The 23,297-nt window shown below is 42.1% G+C and overlaps 1 protein-coding gene across 2 annotated transcripts; it reads right to left on the bottom strand.

Annotated features, from left to right (window-relative positions):
* Positions 1-811: 811 nt before the first annotated feature.
* Positions 812-6,074, bottom strand: klf5b (Kruppel-like factor 5b). Of its 2 annotated transcripts, none has more exons than XM_054615372.1 (4): positions 5,910-6,074; positions 3,278-4,181; positions 3,129-3,188; positions 812-2,766 (listed from the first exon to the last, which is right to left on the bottom strand). In XM_054615372.1, exons 2-4 carry the CDS (start codon positions 4,167-4,169, stop codon positions 2,588-2,590), a joined length of 1,131 nt encoding a protein of 376 aa, XP_054471347.1. In that variant the 5' UTR covers positions 4,170-4,181; positions 5,910-6,074; the 3' UTR covers positions 812-2,587. The 2 variants fall into 2 exon arrangements, with proteins under 2 accessions (XP_054471347.1, XP_054471346.1); XM_054615371.1 differs by lacking the exon at positions 5,910-6,074 and adding an exon at positions 4,804-5,180.
* Positions 6,075-23,297: the final 17,223 nt, after the last annotated feature.

Below are 23,297 nucleotides of genomic sequence, written 5' to 3'. Positions count from 1 at the left end.
TCAGGAACACCTTCCAGCAATTACAAAACAAAAGAAGAAGTCCTGGTGTTTTGTTTGGACTACACAGAATGGTAGCATTTAAGAAGAAGTGCACAAAGGGTGTGTTCCTGAGAACAGATCATGGGACACTGTTCTACAGAGAACCCAAAAATAACTCAGCAGGTCAGACTCTGGGAAATGTGAAGGAGGAAGTGACAGTGGGCCAGTTTTGATGCAAATCGCATTTGTCAAATTTCATCAATTTTCCATATAAAGAGCAAACCTTTGGTGGACAGGTGCTTCGGAGAAAACCTAGGGTAGATAATGTATAGACAAAAACTCTTCTTCACTTGCATTCAGAGATACAACGTTTCGGTACCTTAACTAAATATCAACCCGGAAACCGGAAGAGTTTAGAGTTAAGAAGACAGTGTGCAAGTTTTTTTGTATATTTTCCATTTAAATTTCTCTTCATTTTGGTTGTTTCCTCTTGAAAAGTGGTTCTCTAGCAGTCTGCCTTCAGAATGTAACTTTTACCTGTAACTTAAAAAAAAATACATAATTCATATATCCGAACTATTTTCATACAAAAAGCAAAAACTGTAAAGAAAAAATGACAAACACTGCTAAATCTATTTTTGATATCCCTAGTGATAACCTTTAACAATAAACTGTTGGATGGAACAGATGGAAATAATAAAATGCTGCAAAGGTGTGATACAGAAGATAAACAATGTACAAAAGTGAGCAAATTTAATATGGGAACACAGTTAATGTAGAAAAAAAAACTTCTTTAACAATATTTAACAGAAAACTTTTATTTGTACTGTGAGGGTCGCATTGGCTTCATAGCACATTTTGATCAATTTACGCTACATCTTATGAAGCTATGACACAACGTTATCGTCACATCAAAATATTTGTTTGTACATGTCTATTTCAAAAGTATTGCAACAATTCTCCGGCATGTACTCCGCTAAGCTGCTACGGCTGGAGAAGGTGACAGTGTAGACTGAAACAATATTCTATCATTTGATCCTTCTTATTATTTGCAAAACTATTAAGAATAAGAATAAGAATAATATTCAACAGTCCCTGCTTTAAAAACAAAAGTTAAAAATCTTTATACACCCAAAGACAACCAATGGATTGTATCCTTAAAAAGCAGATACAATATATATATATATTTACACATTTAAACAAATTATAGAGATTTAGTTCAACCTGAATCAAATTTTAAAGAAAGTTGGTCATAAATAGAGATTTGTTATGTGTGGATATTAAGGAGGGGCAGCCAACACACACAATCATTTAAGCAGAGTACCTGATAAAAGAACATCGTCCCAATGGGGAGGTTCGGTTTTTCATTCGTCCCAAAAAAAAACAAAAATAAAGAGTTAAAGGCACTTAAAAGGTTGTTTTGGATATGTGGATCTCAGTCAAAGAAACCAAAAGCTAAACACAGATGTGCAGACTGGCAGGTGCTCAATCTAGGTCTTAAAAAGAAGAAAAAAAAGATAGCACTTTGAAACCACTCACAAAGACAAATCAGTAATATGATAATCCTGTTATAGAGGTACCAACCCACAGTTCCAACCGATACAAAGTCGAGGCGAGCAAGACTGAATTTGTCACAACAGCTGCTCCTGAAATGTCCCGCTGAAATCATAGCTGCTCTTCCCCCACCTTTTAGTACAAAACGTGGCTGAAGTCAACATGGGACCAAACAAGCCCCGTCAAAATAAGTTAAAACCTCTTCAATAGTTAAATAAATCAAACAGCGTTCGTTAAAAGTCGTAAAATCCAAAATGCACCATTTAAGATTCGTCAATGCGCCAACCTGAAAGATATTTAATGCTTCCAGTAATGACAGCGTCTACGTTGCAATATAGGAGGAGCATAGATACAAAACATTCATAATGCTGTCTAAAACAAATAAAATTAATATCTCATACCCATTGTCTTCCTTTCATTTCAGTGGCTTGAGAAAATGTAGATTTAGTTCAGAGTTATCCTCGGGGGCAAAGTTACCCATAAACCTGGCAGTGTCACCACACGGCTCCTTCCACTATTTATTCCTCCTACTGTGTCTTTAAATATATCCACACAAAACTGCGGTTACTTCCTATATTACCCACACATAAACAACCTATCCTTTGACCTTGCTGGCTAAAACAACATACTCTCTGACCTCCCAGTGATCCTACATCTCCACTTACTCTAATTAAATAATTGACAAGATGTCGACATGATCTGTATAGTGAAAAACTTGAAAAATAAAAAGCTGGCATTTGAAGTTGTCAGCGTACTTCGCAATGCATGAAATTATTTTAGTGTTACATTGGGCTAGTGATTTTTTTGACTGACATCTTTGCAAATGTCCCCTGATATCGGGGCACACATGTGGAAATAAAATAAGTCAACGGCCCCATTTAATCTTTTTACAATACAGGAAACAATTAGTTGTGGGCCAGCACTGCTACAAATGTCCCCACTGGGGGAGTGAGTGAATTAATCCACAGTTTTGAATTTTGTTTGATGCTGATTTGCAAGTTCCTGTTCTTGAGAAAGAAAAAGAAAAAGATCGTGGGTGGTTTTGCAGGGGTTTCTAGTTCTGATGTCTCTTCATGTGGAGGGCCAGGTGATCGGAGCGGGAGAAGCAGCGGTTGCACGCGGCGCACTGGAAAGGCTTCACCCCGGTGTGTTTCCTGAAGTGGCGAGTCAGCTCGTCGGAGCGGGCGAAGCGCCACTCGCATCCCTCCCAGGAGCACTGGTACGGTTTCTCTCCTTCAGCAGGAGAGGGAAAAAAAAGAAGCAAAATGAAGCCACAGCAGACGGGCAACATCTCTATTTATATACACTTCCCAATCCCAATTCTCAATAAATAACATCACCTCAAAAGTATGGAACATTCGCAGATGTGTCAGACGACTGACAAATGACTTTCGATGACGAAAGGGACGATACTTTATTTTTTTTTATATCCGTGTGCGTCAAACTGTGAGTCATAAATCACAGCGTGCCCGCGGTGAGATGTGGGCCAACTGTCAGCAGACAGAATGCTTCTGTATGCCAAGAGCGGCTCTTTCTGCCTGGCAACATCGCTGCTTTCACCCTGAAATAAGTTGTGCAACTCCAAAACATTTTACCTGTGTGGGTCCGCAAATGGGCTTTTAGATGAGAAGACTTGGTGTATACTTTCCTGCAGCCTGAAAAGAGAAAGAAAAAAAAAGATCAGTATTCTGTGCTCCTACTTGGATTTAAGTTTTACTGTTGTAAATAAACCTTAACGTCTCACCTGGAACATCACAGTGGTGAATCCGCCGTCTCTCCAGATCCGGATTATTCCTTCTGTTGTACTGAATGGAAGCCGGCTGGGCCAACACCGGGGACAGCGGGCCCACACCTGGCGTCAGGCTTGAGTGCCCGACTGGCTCGGGACCCGGGCTTTGGACTAATCCGACGTTGGAATTCTGGTCTGGGTTTTGGATTGGAGCTTGAGTGGGATTGTGACGGGCCTGAAAAGTTAACTTGGAGGCGACGCTGGCATGGTAGGAGGGAGGCGGGGACAGATTGTGAAGGGGGTCCTTCCTTCTGTCCGGACTGGGGGGGTCGGAGTTTGGCGGGGAAGGCGGCAGATAGGTCCGTCTCTGCTGATGGCCCGGGTGCGGGTTAAATGGCAAACAGTCCCGCTGAGGTCTGCTCGTGGTTTTGGCGGGACTCTGCGCGGGGCCCGAGTTGACGTTTGGAAGACTCAAAGGGGCCACGGGGGCGGAGCTCAGCTGGGACCCATGAACAAGCTGCTCCAAGTCAGAGTTCAGAAGCTGGAACAGGGGCACATCCTGGAAATCTGGCACTTCCTGTTTGATGAAAAATCTACCGCTCGCTGCGTCGGCTGCACCGAACCCCCCCGGGTACTCTGGGAGTGTCGTGGGTGGCGGCGGCCCTCCATTGCCCTGACAGCTGGGCGGCATCAGAGAGTGCGAAGGCTCCGTTTTGATCTGCCTCACAGTCCTGCAGAGACCCGGGTGCAGGTACGTGACGTCGGGAAGGAGCAGGCTCATGTTGACGCTGTACGGGGGGCCAAAGTCCTCTGCAAAAGGCGGCTCTTGCATCAGGGTCCCTGTGTCCCTGCACAGCATTTTGGAGTTTGCCGTGTACTGCTGGTGTGGAGACAGGTAGCTGTCCATCTCTGACTTAAACTGAAAAACAAGAGGGGGACATTGGTAAAGGACTGTTAACCCTAAAAACACATCTGTTTGATTTAAGGCTCTCACGTGTGTTAGTAACACATACGTTTCATTTAACACTTGATATAAGTAGCAATGTGGACCATGAACGCCTCAGCTGCCTTCAAGTGTTGTTCTTTTAAGATAAAAAAAATGAAAAGCCCCAAAACAAACAAAAAAAATACAAAACCTAACCGGTGTGAATCCATGTGGGGATGCATTCAGGGGCCTGCACTTGTCTGTCTGTCTGTCTGTCTGTCTGTCTGTACACACACACACACACACACACACACACACACACACACACACACCTCCCTTTCTTTAACAAGCAGCTTTAAGAGCATCTCCTCTTCGCAAGTTTCGGGGATCGGGTGTAACGTTGCATTGGCCCGCTTGTGACCCAAACCACTCGGTGAATACCACATAGCAGCAATACCCCAAAAAAAAAAAAAAAAAAAAAAAAAAAAAAAAAAAAAAAAAAACCAATTTGCAGACACGTGCTGGGACGCTAGATGTGGATATTATAGCGTTGCATAATCACACGCTTCAGTAGAAGATGCAGTTAGTCAAATGCAAAAAAAAAAACATTCCCTACCGGATTATAATCGTGGAAAGAGGAAGCTCCCGGGACGGCATCCCTGGTGCGACCGAGCACTTGTCCGGGATCGTCGCGTCTCACTCGGTCGTCCTGCCCCGCAGAGACCCAACCGAGGCTCCTCACGGCGGCGGCGGACATCAGGAACCGGAGGAGCTGCCCGAAATATAGCACTCGCAAATTAAGTATTAAGCATATATGTGGGGGTTTTCTTTCGTGGAGCTGAACGAGCCGGCTGTCAAACCTTCATTCTCCCCATTTTTTTTTTTTTTTTTTTTTTGTGTTGCGCTTGGCTTCGTCAAATTACGCAACTGCGTGATATCAGTGCGTCCTGCAGGGGCGGGGCTCGAACGCGTCCAACATAAACAGGGTCGGTGGTGGTGTAAAGACCGGGGGGGGGTGGGGGTGAAGGTGCGGTAGAAATAACACCAAACACGTGGAAAAGAAGGGGTGGTGGTGGTGGTGAAGGTGCATGAGAGGTGTGTTTGCGTCCATAGGAGAGCAGGTGATTCGCAGAGGGAGTGAGTCAGTGAGGTGATTGGTTTTAGTCCCTCATGGATCATGTTGAACAGGCTGAGTGGCTTCTCCAACCGCCGTCAGTGACTCATAGGATTAGAGGGTTTGATTCGAATTGTATTTTTAAAAATATATATTTTAGACCAATTTGGATCAATTAAAACTGTTCAAACTGGTTTTTTTAAGCACTTAAATGTCTTTAGAGCCCCCCCCCCAATAGAACGCCCGGGTCTCGGTCTGGCATGTTAAAAACGCCACTGCGGTGCAGCTGTCTGTCAGGACTGACTGATGCCCGCATTCCCCGGCCGACAGATGCCCGGCATTCCCCGGCCGACAGTGAAGCCTACACACAGACACACAGACACACACACACAGACAGACAGACACACATACAGACACACAGACACAGACAGACACACACAGACAGACAGACACACACAGGGCAGTTGATGTTTCCATCAAAATCGCTCAGCATTTGTCTCAAATACCCCCTCAGTGTGTCACACTTTAAGCACAATGAACCTGCATGCAACTTTACCCTATTATAATAAACGTAACCAAAATGCTGCATTCACGCACTCTTTACATACCTTTTTGTAGTGACCTTGTGGTGCTTTGAAGTAAGATTTCTTTTTTTTTTTTTTTTTTTTTTCTTTACATCCTCGGATAAACTCTGGATATCTGGCTCAGCGATGAAAAAGAATCGGTAATCCAGCAGCTTTATACCTCGGCTTAACAGAACAGAGCTGACTTGTATCGGTTGTGTGTGTGTGTGTGTGTGTGTGTGTGTGTGTTTTGTGGCCCACACAGGTGTATGAAGTCAAAGTATCATCCCACGTCGATGACAGTGCCAGGACAACATGCTTGAACTGGAAACACAGGTATGCAGCAACGACGAGGCTACGCAGCACTTATTAAAAGATATCTATTCCTTTTTTTTATGTGACATTCAATGCCACTCCCATCCATGTTTTTATTCTCCAGGCAGTTTTTGTCCTCTTGTTAAAACGTTGTGACTGCACCCACTGTAGGCTTGACTGAACACGTTTTTCAAAGCTCGGTCTAAAACTGAACTGGGAAACTTTTTTTTGCATGATATTATTATGTGAATCAAACAAGAATAGTTTTTCTATGAACTACAGAATTATTTGAACATAAAAAAAAACACATTTGCAACTTAATTTCATCGTGTAGATCGAGCCAAGCTAGTATTTTACAATGGTATTAGGCCATATTTGTGAAGGTGATGCTTTAGAACATAATTGTTTCAACTCACGCACCACAGATTAAGATTCAATTAAGTTATTATTTTTAACATTACAGACAATAACAGTTAAATAAATTACTGTTTCAGTTGCTATTATTTGCTGTGTGGGTTTACCTGAGAAGATTGATTGCCTAAGTACATCTTGTTAAAGAAAAATAATGCACAATTTCTTGTGTTCTTTACAAATGCAGATTGACTTCAAACTATATAGTTTCATGTAAAGACATAAACTTAATTTTCATATTTATTTCGGTTCGAGGGTCATGTGTGAAACCTAAATATATTTCTAAAAACTACTAATGTGTTGTATAGACTTTTTTTCCTACCATTCATACACCAACAAATCATATTCACCCACTGCTTTTTATATAAGTGACAGGTCGTAGCTGTCCAGGCCCCTCAAGTGTGAAACTCCATGACAGAGGATCTTGTCCCTCCTCAGAACAACATTTTTATCTCATGACCTTGTGATACATTAACTCACTGTCATTTGTTATATTTCTTTAAATATTAATCTAATTTTACTCTCTTTCATTTTAATTTGACTTGTTTATTTTTACCTTTCTGTTTCTGTTTTATTCTAGCTTTGCAAGACTTCAAAGAAGTTTCTTCCCTCTGGCTGTGAGTCTCTTAAATATAGTTTTGTATTCTTTTTTGTGTGTGTGTGTGTGTGTGTGTGTGTGTGTGTGTGTGTGTGTGTGTGTGTTTATTATTAAGCAAAGATGCGCTACAAAGTGCATTTTTGTTGTGGAATCCACTTGTACAATGACAAAAAATTGACAACAATGACTTTAAATCCCTTTTTTAATGTATTTTTTTAAAAAATGCATTGTAAACAAAATTCATATTATCAACATTATTACATTCTTCCTTTTTTTCATTTATTTTGATCATATGATGACGCATTAAGGATGTCACACAATCAAAACTTCTTCAAAGCATTAATATTATCAGAATGAGAATACATTTTTTTTTCTCATATTCATATTTCCTTTATGATGGAGTAAAAAAAATAAATATACAAAACACATTCAAATGACTACTGATCATCCAATTAGGGGCTGATTGACTGCATGTCATGCGCTGACCTTTCAGACTGCAATTTAAATCCGTGGATGTCTCGGCTCCAAGAGGAGCAACTGTCATTCTTGGCCGTGGCTCTTCCTGTGCCGGGCGAATGTGAGCCGAGCCCTCCTCCATATCCCTCCACCCCTCCACCCCCCTGCATTAAAAAACCTCACAATATGCCCAACAACTGCACAGCGGAGGAGAGGGAATGCCCGGTATGTGCTTACAGCATCACAGCTCCTCTCACCATGGACTAATATGGCCAGGCCAAGAGGGGGACAGGACAATAAACCCATGCAGCACATTGACACTGTGAGCACACTGTGGGTTTTCAAAGTTTTATTTTGAAATAACTCCCAGTATGTGGATCATTGAACTGTGTTGTTTGTCAAGATGATTAATGACTAATATTCTGCAGTTTTGTTTGTCCATGAATAATCCGACATGCTCTAATGTTTAGTGTAGCATCAGAATTACAAACAAATCTCATGCTCTATATATAGTCCATCCTTCCAGCAGGTGCTTGGCACTCCCACCAGAGGGCAATGGTCAGCTGCAGTGGAACTTCATTTGTGCATTTACGTTCTGTCGCTTTGTACTGCTAAACCATCAAATTAACACTGCTAATGCATCCCAGTCTTGTATTGGGTATAATTACCTTCAGTGAGTGGAAAATAGCACTGGGATTTTTATTTTTTTTCACGCAATCAATTCACACTTTCACTTAGTGCGATTAACATTATTCTAAATGTCTGAATGTTTTTGATGACACAAACAAGTTCATTTCAAAACACTGATTATTTTCTTTGTAAATGACATATGTATTGATACAAGAAGGATCATTTTAAAAGAGCTTGCTTAGTACATGTTCTCCATAAAACCTCAGAGTGGGCACTCAGAATTATAATTCATTTTGATGTCAGCTTTACAAAGCCTGCCCTTGGAAAAAAAAAAAAAAAAGAACTACAATCAATAATTTCTTCTTTGGCTTTATTATTTCGTCTCAAAGTTTGGCTGTGTTACAAGCCCGGCTTGTTGACTCCGTGCAGCATTTATCTGATCTGACACAGTTTCATTAGGCATTAGTAATCATTTCCATAGCACACAACATTAGAGCACTCCTGTTTGTAAAACAGCAGATGAGGCTAATGCCGTCCTCTGGGGAAAAATTCAATATAATTCCTTAATTAAATGGAATAATTTAATTACAGTAACTTTCGAAAGCATTCATCAATATAATTGTTTCTGGAGCCGCCATTATAATTGAGGTTTAAGTGAAAACAAGTCCGTTTCTAATGTTTGGTAATGTGCTGACATAGTTCTCCCACCCCTCCATTTGTTCCTCTCTCTGATCTTCCGCCGTGCCGTTTTTTCTCCGCACTGCTTTCGTTTGATGGCCGGCCATACCGCATCAGTGAGACCAAAACATTTATTACAGCCATTTAATTTAACCTCTCTACAGGCACGGACAAGAAGGCAGGGATGATAGCGGCGGCGGCGCTGAAAGACTCTCGCTGTTTGGCTCCTAATCTGATCCTCTCTGCTGCCCTTTCATAAAGACACCGGAGTATTAGCCCTGACTCCAAAAACATACCTCCGCCATTTAAACTGTCTTGGATTTCACCACAAAGGGCGACCAAATAAGAGTCTGATTCATTCGTCGGGGGGCCAAATAATAAAACATAATTTCCAGTCTAATCTGCCTGAGGAATGTCCTCTGTTTGAAGTTGACAGTGCTCTATCTTCTTGGAGGAATAATTGCCTTTTGAGTACAGCAGGAGAGGCCACTGAGGTAAGCCTGTCGAGGGGCCTGCACCTTACAGGTGTGCCCTTGGACGGACAACCTCCTCGTTGTTCTGGAGAGAGAGGGAGAGGGAGAGGGAGAGGGAGGGATACGGGGATACTGAAGGAATTCATCTGCCAGTTGAAACTTTACATGGCAGCGCCGCTCTGCATTCTCAAACCGCCGTGTGGCCTGAAAGCGGAGCGAACAAAGGCAACACTGATCTCCAGAGTTTTATCATTTTGCTGGGAAGGTTTCGTGAAATTGACCTGGTTGTAATCTGTCTGATTTGGACAACTGTGTTCGACACAAAAGTTACTGACAGTTATCCTCCAGAAATGTAAACCACACTCTTCTCCTTACAGAGGCAGATTCCAAATACATAAGTCAGTGATTATGTTAACATACACCAAATATTATTATTTTTTGTTCTTATTCCGAAAAAGACAATATTATTCTGATTGCGTATTACGATTCACGTTAAACCACCCCATGCCGCATCCTAATCCTCATCACCAGGGCCAGTGAATCGATGCCCTAACATGTCGTTCATTATTACGCAATGGGGAAAAGTGGAACAGCAAGAGTAGGTTGTGCCATTTTTCTTCTATGCTCCAAAATGTTTGACAAATTTCCACTTGTTGGACCGTGCGAACACAGCCTCCCTCTTTCATGCTTTCAACCACCTTCTTGAAAAGGTCGGCGTAGCGACCTAGTTGATATCCAAGTCCTTCATAATGTTCTCCTTCTGACCAGAAATGTTGACTTTTCTTTTGGGCATGAATCTCTACTCCAGCTTTGCAAACTGTTGGCTAGTGTGCATGTAAATGTAGACTGTGTTTACAAACACGATCGTATTCCACTATTATTCCACATGTGACAATATTCCGTATTTGCTATAGCTCATGTAAACATCATACTCTGTTTGGATATTCTGAATTAGGTCATATTCCAAATGAAGCAGTTTCCATTAAGATGTGTGATATGCCGATATTATTGGGGTTTCAGGAGCATTCTTTGGACATGTATACAGCTCATTCAGTACAGTGGGTACGGAAAGTATTCAGACCCCTTTAAATTTTTCACTCTTTGTTTCATTGCAGCCATTTGCTAAAATCGAAAAAGTTCATTTTTTTTCGCATTAATGTACACTCAGCAACCCATCTTGACAGAAAAAAACAGAAATGTAGAATTTTTTGCAAATTTATTAAAAAAGAAAAACTGAAATATCACATGGTCATAAGTATTCAGACCCTTTGCTGTGACACTCATATTTAACTCACATGCTGTCCATTTCTTCTGATCCTCCTTGAGATGGTTCTACTCCTTCATTGGAGTCCAGCTGTGTTTAATTAAACTGATTGGACTTGATTAGGAAAGGCACACACCTGTCTATATAAGACCTTACAGCTCACAGTGCATGTCAGAACAAATGAGAATCATGAGGTCGAAGGAACTGCCCAAGGAGCTCAGAGACAGAATTGTGGCAAGGCACAGATCTGGCCAAGGTTACAAAAGAATTTCTGCAGCACTCAAGGTTCCTAAGAGCACAGTGGCCTCCATAATCCTTAAATGGAAGAAGTATGGGATGACCAGAACTCTTCCTAGACCTGGCCGTCCAGCCAAACTGAGCAATCGTGGGAGAAGAGCCTTGGTGAGAGAGGTAAAGAAGAACCCAAAGATCACTGTGGCTGAGCTCCAGAGATGCAGTAGGGAGATGGGAGAAAGTTCCACAAAGTCAACTATCACTGCAGCCCTCCACCAGTCGGGGCTTTATGGCAGAGTGGCCCGACGGAAGCCTCTCCTCAGTGCAAGACATATGAAAGCCCGCATAGAGTTTGCCAAAAAACACATGGAGGACTCCCAAACTATGAGAAATAAGATTCTCTGGTCTGATGAGACCAAGATTGAACTTTTTGGCGTTAATTCTAAGCGGTATGTGTGGAGAAAACCAGGCACTGCTCATCACCTGCCCAATACAATCCCAACAGTGAAACATGGTGGTGGCAGCATCATGCTATGGGGGTGTTTTTCAGCTGCAGGGACAGGACGACTGGTTGCAATTGAAGGAAAGATGAATGCGGCCAAGTACAGAGATATCCTGGAAGAAAACCTCCTCCAGAGTGCTCAGGACCTCAGACTGGGCCGAAGGTTCACCTTCCAACAAGACAATGACCCGAAGCACACAGCTAAAATAACAAAGGAGTGGCTTCGGAACAAGTCTGTGACCATTCTTGACTGGCCCAGCCAGAGCCCTGACCTAAACCCAATTGAGCATCTCTGGAGAGACCTGAAAATGGCTGTCCACCAACGTTCACCATCCAACCTGACAGAACTGGAGAGGATCTGCAAGGAAGAATGGCAGAGGATCCCCAAATCCAGGTGTGAGAAACTTGTTGCATCATTCCCAAGAAGACTCATGGCTGTACTAGCTCAAAAGGGTGCTTCTACTCAATACTGAGCAAAGGGTCTGAATACTTATGACCATGTGATATTTCAGTTTTTCTTTTTTAATAAATTTGCAAGAATTTCTACATTTCTGGTTTTTTCTGTCAAGATGGGTTGCTGAGTGTACATTAATGCGAAAAAAAATGAACTTTTTCGATTTTAGCAAATGGCTGCAATGAAACAAAGGGTGAAAAATTTAAAGGGGTCTGAGTACTTTCCGTACCCACTGTATATGCCTCTCAGTAGGGGTACTACGCGAATGTGCGACACAATGCCTCTTTCCTGTTTACGACCAGCTCTGTGCAAACACAAATAAACTAGCTAATAGTTGGCCAAGCTCATGCAGAGATGCTTGAACCTAAGAAAAGCCAACATTTCTGGTCAGAATGAGAAACACACCTACTTTTAAACTTCATGAAAGACTTGGTTATCAACAGGTTTTTGGATATGCTCAAATATCGCAATGCCGACCTTCTCAAAAAGGTGGTTAAAGGAATGAAAGTGGGAGTCTGTGTTTGCACTGTTGGACAAGTGGAAAACTTTGCAAAACATATTTTGACGTAAAGGAGCAAAATGGCACAAGCGGCTCATGCCATTCCACTTTTCCACAATTTGTCACGGGACGGCGTCGACTCCTCAAACGGATTAGATGATGCTGGTAAATGGTAAATGGACTTGTACTTGTACTTGTATGGCAACTTTCTAATCCTCCGACAACTCAAAGCACTTTAACACTCCATGTTCATTCACCCATTCACACACATTCATACACTAATGGCAGGGGTTACCTTGCAAGGTGCCACCTGCCCATCAGGACTAACTAACACCATTTACACCACACATACACCGATGTCACGACCTTCATGAGCAATTTGGGGTTAAGTGTCTTACCCACGACCAAATGGACAAGGGCCCGAGAAGCTGGGAATCGAACCACCGATCCTCCAATTGAAAGACGACCCGCTCTAACTACGTAGAAGCTACCTTATTTTGCTTAATCGGAACATGCATGGCTGCGTGTAAATGAGATTATTAGTAGAATATTCATTTTCTTTAGACGTGTAAACAGCTTAGTAGGAATATTATCTTTCTCGGAAAGGGCAAAAACTGGAATATTTAATGCATGTAAATGTAGTCATTGAAATCCCTCGTAGCCATTGTTTCGGAAGTTGAACATTCCCTTCTGAATCATTTTTATTGGTAAATTGTAGCTATGTGTCAGCTGTATATGACCCAGTTATTTCGCCTTCTGTCTAAGACAAACTGAATCTCTGCTTCATTCGTCAAACTTCTCCCCCTGATTTTTAATGGGGCCTATTAATTGAGCGGAGAAATCTGTCCCCTTCCCCGGGAACATGGCGTCGAAAGCTGCTGAACAGCTGTCCCAGCTCCGGAGAATCATATGGAAGAATGCATTATCGGCCTTGTTTGAATATTCCCTTAGATTTGGAATAATCAGGCAGCTATTCAGCAGCGAGATGGCCAGGCACAGATGCCAAAGCACAGCTGAGGGGAGCACAACGGTGTAATGCCGCTCAAACACACACTCGCAAACACACACACAAAACTGACGGCGTGAAAAAAAAGAAAAGGCGAATAATGCAGGTGTGCTTTATTTCTGTGGAGTGTGCTCAACACACATGATGGCTGAGACACTTTCTCTCAGTCCTTTTATCTCCCCTTTTTTCCCCCTCCTTCTTCTTTCTCTTGTTCAAGGTGATCCTAGCTTTGCATATGGCTGATTAATCTTATTGCACAGCAGCTAGCATTGATCACAGAAATGATTAGAAATGCATTAGTCAGCAGACTGTTTTGGAGTGCTCGAGGTTTAAGTGCTAGTGCCAAGCCATTTTCCATAGGTGTCCATGTTTTTAATTTTGTTATATAGAATTTTGCAAATGGATGCATGCGCGCCGCCCCAAATACGGCATCAAAGCTTTAATGCCTACAGACGTAATTTAATCTCCTAGATGGCAGGCCTGATGGGCTGTGTGGAGAAGGCATCCCAGCTAAATTCATTATGCTAAAAGTTGCTAGATCTGGAGAGCCGACGAGAGAGAGACGGAACGGCACAACCCCGCGTTTGTTAGTATGTGTGAGAAGACCGTTGGATTGTTGATGACAGCAGGCTCTTACCCATCAGAGCGTCTGTACTAGTTACCGTGAGAGCTTTCACCGAATAAAAGAAAAAGTGAAATGGTACCAGCTTTGACATACAGCAGCCATAACCAGAACTGCAATGTGACATGTAGTTTTAATGTCAATGTCTCTTTGTCTCCACACAAACAAGCAAAGCATAGTAATCAAAGCATGTTGATCACACAGTGCTACTCAAGGTGCAGATTTTTTTCAAAAAGTGACACTGCCACCTAGTGAATCGCCATAAGATGAACTACTAAAATCTATCCGTTTCTTTTGGATCTGTTGCTCCCAAATCCCCTTCAAAATAAAAGTTAAATGCAAAAAAACCCATTATTTTTGAAGCCATTTTTAATTTTTCCCCCTGACCTGACTGACTGCAGACCCCCTTCCTTCGCTTGTGGTTCAGATGCCTCATTTAATCACAAGTCAAAGTCTCCCTTCATCCACAAAATGTCTTTTTTTCTCCTTATTTTTAGATGTAATGGAAGTCCATGTACACTCTTAATGCCTTTTTTAGATCTAATATTTACTGTACTTTGGTACTCCAGAGCTGTGCCGAGTTGGGTTCGTTGCGATGACGTACTTTGCAGAGATCATAAGAATGAAGGAATGAAAGCAGGAAATAAATTAATATACCATTGTTTTATAGTTACAAAAGAGGACACGGCAAAAAGGACTGACTGACACAACATTGCGTGTTAAAGGTAACATTAGAATTAAAAAAATTGTCAATCACTACTTGAATTAAACAAAATAAAAACATTTTCCAGACAATAAAATGTGCTTGATTACTTGACAATAGGGACGTCTTCACAATCAAAAAGGCATGTCGTCCCTTCAGCAGTGGAGGCGTAACTCATAAGGGTCCCGCCAAGACAACTCCTGCCACATGTTCAGCACTCCCCATTAAAAAACCTGGGGAAATTAATGAGCTTCCATTGGCACCCTCACAACAAAGGGATCTATAAAGCAGCCTTAATGTTCTCAGGGAAACTTTACTCTTCAGTAGTTCCCAATCAACCGGTAGCAGCAGATTTTGTTTTATTTCCCTTGTAACCTACAATGGGAGCTAAAAAAAAAAAAAAAAAAATCGCTACTCACTGCAACTTTACATAAATGTTGTCCCTGATTGGAATCGCTGTTAGCTCATTCTTAATCAAAGAATTGTCGATATTTAACCATGTTGGGTTGTCACAATCTAATTATGTGTAAATATACTGTATGCCTTTAAATAAAGGCTGAGCAGTGGGCTTTCAAAAATCTATACATGTGTAAGATATTGCCGAACAACGTTTATTTGTTTTAAATTCACAGTTCTAATAGAAGAGTTGTAAAAATAATAATAATCACAAACCGTGTAAGCGGAGAACAAAACCCTCTCATGCTGCGAGCGTCGATTCCTACCTGCTTGTACACAATTACGAACACTTAGGAATCAAAGAGCGCGTTGGTTTGCAGAAAGGTATTAATTAGACTTTATTTATGCAGATGCTTCGTAAATTTGCATAAAAAGCAATTCCACAGATGGGTTTATGGCAGTAATGACTGTTCCAGTCCGCAATAAAACATCTGCTTAATCACAACAGAGACAGTCAATGGCTGCCGTGAAAAACAGGCTGTCCAAGTACATCTCAAAGAAAGTGGCGGGGGTGAAGAGCCGGCGTGGACAGGTAAGGTAAAAAAAGAAAAGAAAAAAGAAGTATAGAGAATTAGGGGGAGGGGGGGGAAAGCTGTTCAAAAGCAGTGTTACTTAAAAAGAGACACACTTCTCCTAAACATTTTGCTGGTGGTACTTTGAGTGCTCTGATGTTGAGAAAAATACCCTTATCGTGTTGGCAGAACAATCCACTTACTGTGTCTAAGAGAGGAGAGAATTTTGTTCCAAGTCCAGCCAAGTCTTTGTCTGTGTGTGCCAACTATTTTGAAAATATTCCACTTTGTGTCTTTTTAATCTGCCAGAGCCACATACAGATACACACACACACACACACACACACACACACACACACACACACACACACACACACACACACAACTCTCTCTTTCTCCATCACACACACATACAAACGTGCACGCAGCAGTGTGGCTGCAAGGTCACTCCAAGTATTGATAAATCACCCAGCTGTGATTCCCTCCTGACAGCTCAAACTAACATCAAGCTGGATGGGGGAGAACAAAAGACCATCAAGCGGCCCTTTTCCTGACACTTTTATTCAATCACGGCCAGATTGCTTACGACAGCACCAGCAGCTGTTTCGTCTTCATCTTTCCCCATTTGATAAAGCGTGTCAAGTCATATTTCTGTAAGTACTTCACCTCAAACCCCATACTGTGCCGATCCGCGGCGATTCGGCATATGCACATTCCACATGAGGGGATCGTCAAATGGGTCAGGGAGTAATGACACCCCTCTGAAGGTCGCAGCACACTGGCGTGGGTGGGGGGGGGGGAGCAGGTAGGGTGGGTGTAGTGGGGAGGGGGGGCGACGACAAAGCAACAAGCTGAAGGTCAAAGATAAGAACAGCCGCAGAGATATCTAAGATAGCCGGCCGAAATTAAACAATGAGGGAGAGGCAGAGTCGGGCTTTGATTGCGTGATTGTGTTGTTTAAGAGAGAGAAGGGGAATGGGGGTGGGGGTTGTTATTTTGGGATCAGCGTCCCATTCAGAGCTCGTCCGTCGACCTTGTTCCTGGCTGGGGGGACAGATGAGGTCTGCGACAGGACATATATCCAAAATATCACACACACGTCCATTGTTTGTTTGCAACCGCGACATTGGCCCACGCAGAAACGAGATTTCCATTTCGCAAACCGCCCTTTCTTTTTTCCAGTTTACATTTGGCAGCCCCCCCCTTCTCCGGGTTTCCTTTGCAAGTGTCTGATAACAATCACAGGTGTCTGAGTTTATCGCCGCGAGGATGAATGCCATATTTATGCTATTATGAGTTGAACTCAACTCAGGCCTTGCTCTGGTTGTTTCACGCGATTGTTTGAGGTCATTAAGTCGTGCAAGTGTTAAAGCTACAGTCAGGTACTATCCCTGTCACGTATTAATTAGGGATAACCTGCAGAAATGCTCTAAAAAATAAATGAAACATAATAATACAGCCGTTCTTCTGCTTTTACTTGTGGCGACCAGATATAGCCTTCCCTGAATGGACAATCTAGCATGCATCAAACTTCTATCATCCATCACTAGAAGAAGAGCCAAACCACCAGAAAATGTGTAACAGGGAGGATAACAGAGTTATCAAGTCACACACACTTTATCTCTGATAAAGTCTCAGGATCACCTCTTCAGCATTTGCGGTGAGGAAAAATACAAAAAGTTGGGTGCTATTTTGGCTGGAGTGAACGTCCGCGAGCTGTGTGGAAAAAGAGAGACATGTAAATCAGGGTGGAATGCAGGAGACGCTCGTATCAAAAAAAAAAATGGGACAGCTCACTCCACTCAGACTTGGCCTGGCTCCCAGGAATGCAGTTAGCTAGCGCACAATCACTGCCTATTCACGGTGGCACAGCTGCTGTGGACATATGTTCCCCACCAAAGGAGGAGGACATCAACCAGGCACACCTTGAACAGGTTAGCAGATGAATGGCGCTCGGTCCTTTGACAGTCTGCCCTCGCCTCGTTGTGTTTTCCCCTTGCTCGACAAATAAGTTCCTCTCCGGTGAGGCCTAAACTTTTTCCTGTTCACACATTCGTGACAAACTGAGGGCATAAGTAACAATATTGTATGTCAAATGATGTTACTTTTGTAAGTAAATATTGGAAGTCAGTGACATTGCTGTATCATTTGAGGTGTTTCAGAGGGACAATGGATCTCAAGGAACAGTAATAAGGAATATTAATAGTGAAGGCGCACACAAAGACATTTTTTTTCTAGCCCTCAGCAAATGACCAAATGTGAGAGAAAAGATTACATTTATTCATAGCTGTCTTTCATCAAGAGGCTTAAAACCCAAACTTCCAATGTAACCCCAAATTATATGCATATTGCGCTGACCTCTCTGACCTTCTTTCTTAAAGCCACGGAGGAGGGAGTGATATGCAAAAACCCGGCAGATCCTTTGGCTCGTCATTTAGACGATTTCAGCACTTTTTGGTTTTGCAGCCGTCCAAGGGTGATCACGTTAGCCGCTAATAGATAAAGAAGGGGCTCCTCTATTAGCATGGAGGTCACAACGCGCAATGTGGGAGAAACTCCCGAACCTTGCTGTCGCTGCAGTCGGGAGGAGGAAAAAAACAACGTGATTTGCACTTGAAATTCACTCGACGCAATGTCAAACGCTCTGAATCGAGAGACGGGGGGGGAAAGCACTAGATAACTGCAATCCATTCTCACATTATCCATTGTTAACACTCACGCTTTTGTCACCCATCTACGCAGCTATGACCTATTAGCTTTAGTGAAGTGCTCTGAGGCCGAGGAGCAGCGCCGAGGTTGCTCACCCATCCGACGGGTGGGGGGCCATTTACAGGAGAGAGACCCCCAGAGCCGAGCCCCGCCGCGGCTCTCTAATGACTCTATCAGCTGCACTGATGGGAGCAAATGGCACCCGGAGATTTCAACACGTTCCCTGAGCATGCATTACATTTGCTCTCCTTATTTCCCTTATTGTGTCGTAATGGTAATGCATATGTAAGGGCATTGTAAAACATTTGACAATACACCCTAGCAATATCAGATTACAAAAAAATGATTTATTCGGCAACCCCCACTTACACACACACACACACACACACACACACACACACACACACACACACACACACACACACACACACACAGTTTACTCTAAAGTTAACCCAGTATGATGCCACTGTCTTAAGTTGCAAACACACCTTCAAATGACCCGTCGGCTCTTTGACCTAAATACAACCTCGGCATAATTATTGCGGTTTCCAAGGGGAAGCGGCGTCGATCGTGTACCTCAATCCAACAATTACAGGAAACTTATGTGTAAGATGAAAAACAGAATATGTGCTTCCCTTTGTGAGAGACGGTGCGAAGTCACAGGAGTATTCATTAGGCCTTTTGTGTCCTGTTTGAAATAGTGCTGTTAAAGGCTTTAGCTGTGGGCATCTCTCTGGAAGAGATATAATGATCCTCCAATTAGTGACAGAATCATGAGACCTGTTTATTAGTCCTAATTCATCTCCTCATTGTGCTGAGCATATCAAATACCGCAGAGAAAAAAGAAAAAAATCAACAATTTGCCCACCATAATTACAGATCTATTAATAGTTTCACAACAATGACAAGCAAAGCTATTCACATCATTTGCTGCAGTCTAGAACAATACCACAGCACTGTCAATGTATCCATTAAGAGCCCGCATTGATACCAGCTCAGTGACATCTTGCATTTTAAAAGACGACTCTGAGCCTTTACAGATAAATTACACTTTTTCATTAAGCAGAATGGTTGTGGTATTATTAATTCTAAATGGATTTTCAGACACCTCTTTACATTCATAGCTTATCATACAGTGGCAGGCTTTTGTGGCTGTAAAGGTATTTTCAATTAAGAACAAGAAATGAAAGAAAAAAAAAAAGCTGCAATGCATTGTTTCAGGAGTGTAAAGGTAAAAAAAAAAAGGATATTACGTAATACAGTGACAAATACTGATACCTAACATGAAATACACTTTCTACAAAGCTCAAGACTTATAAACATGAAAACTGTTGTCCTGCTGCAGCTAACCCCAACACTTAGGATTATTAAGGTTTTATCAACACTAAAATGTGACATCAAATCCTCGATTGGTGACTGAATCCTTTAGGTACATTCAGGTGATCTGTAGTAGGGAATATTGCAGTTTTGACATTACATCAAAGTAATTTTCTGAATGTACAAAGCCCCCTATGATGATTTCAAGTAAGCACTGGGCGGAAAATGGAAATGATACAGTTGTCTATCTTTAGAAATTACGTATTTAATAAATATTATATATGTAGACACTGAAGTAAATATTATTGTAGTCCACTGATGCACAAGTTCCAACTTTTTGCCTGCACTTTATTAAGTATGTTTGCAATGTGAGTGTATTTTCTTTTACCATGGAAGGCTATGTCATGGTAAAATGAATGTGTCATGGTATTGGTCATGGTCTACACTGTGAATAATAGACCACTGGTTTGGGTACTGATAATGGTGTTAATATGCAAGAGTTATATGCTTACAGCCAAGCCACAAACAATTCAATGGAACAGCACTGTCAAATTCATCATAATAGGCCACTGCCTCCATATGCAGTACAATTTTGCTGTATTTGTCACTGTAGAGTGGTTTGAGCTTAGATAATAAATCGGCATTAAATGCAGGGTACAAATCGACTGCTCTATGTTAAATGTTGTACGTATATAACAACGCATGCATTTGTAATATTTACCTGTCAGGGTGACAATCTGATTACTGGCAGTGACATTACACCGAATGGCCAACACGTTTCAGCACCAGGTTAAACTGCGTTACCGTGTGTGTGCTGACATTTATTTAGAACTGCGTCAGCGTTGGGCTCCTTTTCACCACCGATGTGTTTGACATCCTGGTAACAAACGGACCACTTAAAAAGAAGCTAGCAGTAACGCTAGCAGGGTTAACTTCAGGTTACTTCGATTTGAGCAACTCCCGCCGCCACTAAGCAGACAAACACCTCACGGAAGTGCGCGTGATAGTGCGTGTTTGCGCACGTGGTACGAATATTTACGGCTTTATTAGTATAACGGTCGGTTCATATGGTAATGCCTTAAAACGCTAGCTTAAAAAAACCTTAGCTCGTGTAAGCTTAAAAACTACTCTCCTTTAAAATAGCAATAAAAGCTTGGCTAGGCTATTACATCTACTACAGGCGTACGGAATATTGTCCCAGCCAATGTTAGCTAAGGCAGCGTTAGCTTAAAAAAGTTAACTAGGTAACCGTCAAATTAACACAGTGAAACATGTCAGTTTAATGCTGGTTCATATTGGTAATGATAATGCTAATCTAATGTGTTGTGAAAGCTGATACTACTGAATGTAAGTAAGATAATTAAGTTGTTGAACTTGTGCAATCCAAGGTGTTTTTTTTCAGGGGTCGGCCATTGTGCTATTTGTCTTCTAGAAAGATCATCTTTCCCACTCATGGATTGGTGAAAATATATTACTGCAATGCCTACAGCAGAAAGCAGAGAAAAGCAAGAAGCACTCTACAAAACGCTTACCGAGGACCTGCCATGCCACAACTTTCAACAAGATTCTGGTATGGATGATATACAGTGTGTGTTTTCACAGTTTCATTTTTTCTTCCTGTTCATCATAGATAAGAAAAAGCAGCATCACACTGATATTGGGGAACAAGACAAGCTTATTCTCGTTATATAATAAGATGTACTGGTTTTGCAGAAAGTTTGGTCTGGATGATAGGATAAAAAGACGATGTGCTGGAGCATTGACAGTATTCAAATACTTACATTTTACAGTCCAAATATTTTACAGTCAGCGACCAGAAATGATAGCCTCCTGCAGAATTTAGTGCCAACCAGCACAAGAGCCCGGCTGTAAATCTTAACTTGGTGAAACTTAAAATATGACATATTTCTTGAGACTGTGACAGAGAGGTGTTGATTCACCTTTATGGCTCACAATACTTTATTGGGTGATTACATTTTCACTGCATGAGGTGACACAACCTCACCGCCAACTCCCTCACAACATCACAGGTACTCCTTAGCTGTGGGGGAAAGTAACTGATTTCAGGGTTTAGAGGAAGTTTGTCAGCACAGAACCTGTTTGGCAGCCTGTTAATAGTAATGTAGTCGTTAAAGGTAAAGTGCTTATGCTAGTGTTGAAATATAGAAAAAAGTTCAATGATAGTACAAAACCATTTTATTGGTAAATAGTTATCAAATTACCATATTTCTTTTTCCCACCACAGTACTTTTTTCATTTTGCATTACACAAGAAATTACAGCAATATTACCATAAGGCTTTTATCAAGTAATACATTTTAGACTGAAATTGCTTATTAGCTTTAGCCCGAATTCCACTTTCCTCAAGGTGTAAGGTGTAAGACATTTCTGTGAAAAAGTGGATTTTTTTCTGCTGCTGTGTGCTCTTAATGGTAAGCTTTATGTGACTCGGTCGTAGTTCTGTTATGGTAGAGAGTTGCAAATGCTCTAAAGAGCAGGGACTTAACTTAAGGGAGCTAATTTCCAAATTCAGAGCATTTCTGTGATTGAGGAATTGCCTCCACATGGCTCTCAACATGGTGACGGCTGGGCTGGCGGCTATAAGCCAACAGCGCCAACAGCGCAAACAACCGCAATAGTGCTGACACAGTGAATAGTGTTGACCTGACGGGGAACCAGAGGGAGGGAGTTACGCTTCCACAATCTCACTGTTGGTCAGCACGCCGTTATCAGCTGTAAACGCTGTATGAGCACAATGCAGAGCGGCGGCCGTGAGCTAGCCAGTGGGGCCCGCAAACTGGGACTCATGCAGCCGTATGGGCTATTTAAAAAAAACACAGAGAGGCTATAGGAATAAAACAACAAACACAGAGTGAGACGGTCGATATCTCCAAAACGTAACTTGGTAACTCGCACCAAAACAATCCAGATTGATAAACAGCACTACAGGTAAGACGAAAGATATGCAAAGTGAATGAAAATACAGCCAACACTAAGTGTATGATCATTACAGTTTGTGTGTGATATGGGTTATAGTATACTAACATCCTAATGTTACAACATCCTTTAAAATTGCAGTGTTTGGGATTTTCTGAACAAAGCAGCTGCAGGTCCTCATCAGCGCAGCCCAAGTGGCTCTAGAGTGTTGGCAAGCTGCTCCCATCCCAAAATGATGTCGGCCTCAAGTCAAGGTAAAACAAGTTAACAGATAAAATAAGTTCATAGTTATAATCTCTCAAAAGCCACTACACCAGTAGAGCAGTTCTGATACTGTACTCAGTACAGCTATCAAACCCCAAACCCGACTATCATACACTATTCATGTCTCCTTAAGAAGAATCTCTGCTGCCTCTATGACAAATAGCACAGCTCACGACAGCAGAGGCTGCCAGCTTTTGGGAACAAATTGTGGACTGCACCAGCACATCAGTATCACACGGTGCTGGCTTCCTCCTGAACTCCATCATATCACCAGCCAGAATGAGGCCAACTCGTTGGCACAGCAGGGAAAAAGCGAGGTTGTGTTACCGGTATAGTTGAATCTGGCCCCAGCTCTCGCCACAACACAATGCAACATCATCCGGCAATGTAACTT

Source organism: Anoplopoma fimbria, chromosome 16 (genome assembly GCF_027596085.1).
Source record: "Anoplopoma fimbria isolate UVic2021 breed Golden Eagle Sablefish chromosome 16, Afim_UVic_2022, whole genome shotgun sequence".
In the NCBI taxonomy this organism is placed as follows: domain Eukaryota; kingdom Metazoa; phylum Chordata; class Actinopteri; order Perciformes; family Anoplopomatidae; genus Anoplopoma; species Anoplopoma fimbria.
Note: the sequence above shows the minus strand (reverse complement) of the source record. Positions and strands in the feature narration are given on the sequence as shown.